At 54.3% G+C, this 3,955-nt stretch overlaps 1 protein-coding gene across 2 annotated transcripts in view; it reads left to right on the top strand.

Annotated features, from left to right (window-relative positions):
* The window catches only part of LOC103250228 (tubulin gamma-1 chain), a 6,225-nt gene extending 2,388 nt beyond the window's left edge, over window positions 1–3,837 (top strand). Inside the window, exons 4-11 of one of the 2 annotated variants that reach the window (XM_008048821.2) lie at window positions 431–499; window positions 1,091–1,170; window positions 1,592–1,718; window positions 1,944–2,030; window positions 2,142–2,291; window positions 2,879–3,031; window positions 3,114–3,275; window positions 3,445–3,837. In XM_008048821.2, coding sequence (XP_008047012.1) covers window positions 431–499; window positions 1,091–1,170; window positions 1,592–1,718; window positions 1,944–2,030; window positions 2,142–2,291; window positions 2,879–3,031; window positions 3,114–3,275; window positions 3,445–3,642 — 1,026 coding nt within the window. In that variant the 3' untranslated portion in view covers window positions 3,643–3,837. Of the gene's footprint in view, window positions 1–430; window positions 500–1,090; window positions 1,171–1,591; window positions 1,719–1,943; window positions 2,031–2,141; window positions 2,292–2,878; window positions 3,032–3,113; window positions 3,276–3,375 lie in introns of both variants that reach the window. The other variant, XM_008048822.2, reaches the window with a different exon arrangement.
* The last annotated feature ends 118 nt before the right edge of the window (window positions 3,838–3,955 follow it).

Raw genomic sequence — 3,955 nt, 5'->3', positions numbered from 1 at the left:
CAATAAATCAAAAAATTAGCCGGGTGTGGTAGTGCACGCCTGTAGTTCCAGCTACTTGGAAGGCTGAGGTGAAAGGATAACCAGAGCCTAGCAAGTCGAGGCTGCGGTGGCCGGGAGCAGCCACTGCACTCCAGTCTGGGCGACAGAGTGAGACTCCAACTCAAAAAAAAGAGAGAGATTGAATAAGCTGCCCAGAGTCATTCAACTCAATAGAACCAGAACTGATATGTGAACACTGGCAGTCTGGGTGTGGAGTGCTTGCTTGTAACCACTGTCCTGTGTTGCCTCTCAGTGCAGTTAAAAATCAGGACAGCTCTACTCCAAAAAAGGACTTTTAGGTGCTATAAGGAGACTCAAGAGTGGCTATTCTGAGATCAGAATCCTTGTCCCATGGTCCTGTCCTACTCTGACCCTCCCCATGTCTGTACAGGGAGAGAAGATTCACGAGGACATTTTTGATATCATAGACCGGGAGGCAGATGGTAGTGACAGTCTAGAGGTAAGTGTCCCAGGAATGCTGGTGGGGGCTGACATAGGGAAGGCTTGGCAACATCCTTTAGAATCAGTTAGGCACAAGACCCACCCATGTACCCTTAACACTGGACAGAAGCTGCCAGGCCTTGCTGGAGACAAGGCAATCTCCAGTCTCCTAAGCTGTATAGTTGGGGAGCCTGGAGGGGAAGGAAGGGCCCAGGAAAATAGAAGTCCAGGAAATTATGGAATGGGTCCAGTTTGAAATCCTGCCACTAGCCGGGCTCAGTGGCTCAGCCTATAATCCTGCGCTTTGGGAGGCTGAGGTGAGTGGATTGCCTTAGCCTGCGGGTTTGAGACCTGCCTGGACAACTTGGCAAGACCTCATCTCTACGATAAATCAAAAAATTAGCCGGGCGTGGTAGCGCGCCTGTTGTTCCAGCTTCTTGGAAGGCTCAGGCGGAAGGATCGCCGGAGCCCAGCAGGTCGAGGCTGCAGTGGCCGGGAGCATGCCACTGCATTCCAGTCTGGGGGACAGAGTTAGACTCCAACTTAAAAAAAAATAAAAAGTAATCCTGCCACTAGATACCTGGACACTGATCGCCTCTTCCCCATGCAGGGCTTTGTTCTGTGTCACTCCATTGCTGGGGGGACAGGCTCTGGCCTGGGATCCTACCTCTTAGAGCGGCTGAATGACAGGTAAGTCTGTGTTTGGGGGAATAAAAGAAGACACAGCCTCCAGCCTGGTTTCCTAAGTAACTGGGGAGCCCTGCAGATACACCTTCTTGTTTGCTGGGGAAGGAAAGAGTCCTTCTAGTCCCTCCTATGAGGAAAGTGAAGTGACAGTGACTGAGAACCCACAACACTCTCAGTGGGAACCGGTGGTGGGAGTCAGCTAGGGAGTATGGCCGGGGTGAAGCTGGAACCCCAGACCCTAAGGTGTCTCTCTGCCCTTTCCCCTCTAGCGTTACAGACTTCCAAAAGTCTCCCTTCTTTACTGACCTCATGACTCCACCCCAGCTTCCCCATCCACACTTAGCTGCTTCCAGACAGACAGTGGTTGGGGTGCCCCATGCTCACCAAGCCTCCAGTCTGATGATCTTCTCCCAACCTCCACTAGGTACCCCAAGAAACTGGTGCAGACGTACTCAGTGTTTCCCAACCAGGACGAGATGAGTGACGTGGTGGTCCAGCCTTACAACTCACTCCTAACGCTCAAGAGGCTGACCCAAAACGCAGACTGTGTGGTGAGGCCTGGAGTCTACATTTGTCTACTCCCCACCCCACCTTCTCCCATCTGTTGAATCATTTTTGTGCATTTTAAAAGTTCATATTCGGCCTTCCTGTGTGAGTCCCTTCTAGATGGGTCTTCCTGGCCATGAGGCTCAAAGGAAATTAAGTTTCAGAGCCTAAGGTAGGCAGAGCTTCTGTTGTTCTTATCTCTATAAAATATGTCACCTTCTATCCCCCAGGTGGTGCTGGACAACACAGCCCTGAACCGTATTGCCACAGACCGCCTGCACATCCAGAACCCATCCTTCTCCCAGATCAACCAGCTGGTGAGCACCCCCCAGGCCCTGTGGACTGCAAGCCATTCTTGCTGGAGGGGTGTCAGGAAAAGGTGAACCTCACCCAGGAAAAGGCTCATGACATGACACCCCCATCCCCAGGTGTCTACCATCATGTCGGCCAGCACCACCACCCTTCGCTACCCTGGCTACATGAACAACGACCTCATCGGTCTCATCGCCTCGCTCATTCCCACGCCCCGGCTCCACTTCCTCATGACCGGCTACACGCCCCTCACCACGGACCAGTCGGTAAGGGCAGCCCTTGGGCCGGGCATGGTGGCCCACACCTATAATCCTAGCACTTTGGGAGACCAAGGTGAAAGGGTTGCCTGACTGAGCCCACAGATTCAAGACCAGCCTGGGCAGTTTGGTGAGACCTTATCTCTACAATAAATCAAAAAATTAGCTGGGCATGTTGGCACATGGCTGTAGTTGCAACTACTTGGAAGGCTGAGGCAGAAGAATCCCCTGAGCCCAGCAGTTCAGCGCTGCGGGGGCCATGAGCGTGCTACTGCACTCCAGTCTCGGTGAGAGTGAGACTCTGACTCCAAAAAAAAGCAGCCAGGCTGGCCCTGGACCCAGCAGGCCCTGACCCCACTTTGCTCTCCTCCCTGCGGTCCCAGGAGCTGCCGTGTGCAGCCCCCAGAGGCTCTGTGCTCAGGGTAGGCCACTTTCTGGCTGACTCGCTCTCCCCCTTCCCACTGCCTTTGGCTCCTGCCACAGAGAGCACCCTTCCCAAGTCTGATGGGGGCGTGTGGACTGCTCTTCCCTGTCCCTGACTCTCTGGACCGTGCCCTGAGTGCTGGCTTGGTCCTCGTGACCCCCTCTCCCTTCAGGTGGCCAGCGTGAGGAAGACCACAGTCCTGGATGTCATGAGGCGGCTGTTGCAGCCCAAGAACGTGATGGTGTCCACAGGCCGGGACCGCCAGACCAACCACTGCTACATTGCCATTCTCAACATCATCCAGGGAGAGGTGGACCCCACCCAGGTAGGTGAGGCCCCCTCGTTCCATCCCTGATCCCACAGGGGCAGAGAGGAAGCTACCTCTGCTACTCCTGTGCCCACTCCAGGTCCATAAGAGCCTGCAAAGGATCCGGGAGCGGAAGTTGGCCAACTTCATCCCCTGGGGCCCGGCCAGCATCCAGGTGGCCCTGTCCAGGAAGTCTCCCTACCTGCCCTCAGCCCACCGGGTCAGCGGGCTCATGATGGCCAACCACACCAGCATCTCCTCGGTGAGTCTCACAGTTGGCACCTCTTTTCTCTGAATGATTTTCCTGACCCCGCCTCAACTCTCTGCAACTGTGCAGTCCTGCTCTGGCTTTTTGATTGTAGCATAGCCCAGCCTTGGGTCCCTAACTCTCTGGACCATATCATTCCTCCCTCCTCTCTGCACACCCCAAGCTTTTCGAGAGGACTTGTCGCCAGTATGACAAGCTTCGGAAGCGGGAGGCCTTCCTGGAGCAGTTCCGCAAGGAGGACATGTTCAAGGACAACTTCGACGAGATGGACACATCCAGAGAGATTGTGCAGCAGCTCGTCGATGAGTACCATGCAGCCACACGGCCAGATTACATCTCTTGGGGCACCCAGGAGCAGTGAGTCCAGGACAGGGACCCTCATCTGCCTTATTGGTTGGCCCAGGCTCTGCCTGACTGACCACTCCCTCCAAGCACAGATCAGGGACCTCACCCATCTCGTTCTCATACACACACAACTCCCTGTTGGCCTGTGGACACATTCACTTCTCCGCTTATGAGACTATTTATCTTTAATAAAGTACTGGATATAAGTCAAGTCACTGGCCTCCTTGAAGCCTTTGGGAACTAGGAAGGGGAGCTGCCTATTCTTTCTCCTCCCCGATTGCTAACAACTTCAATTCTTTTTTTTTTTTGAGCTGAAGTCTCACTCTATC

This window comes from Carlito syrichta, unplaced genomic scaffold (assembly GCF_000164805.1).
Source record: "Carlito syrichta isolate Samal-C Ts95f unplaced genomic scaffold, Tarsius_syrichta-2.0.1 Scaffold126806, whole genome shotgun sequence".
Lineage (NCBI taxonomy): Eukaryota > Metazoa > Chordata > Mammalia > Primates > Tarsiidae > Carlito > Carlito syrichta.
This window is presented reverse-complemented; position numbering and strand designations above follow the sequence as displayed.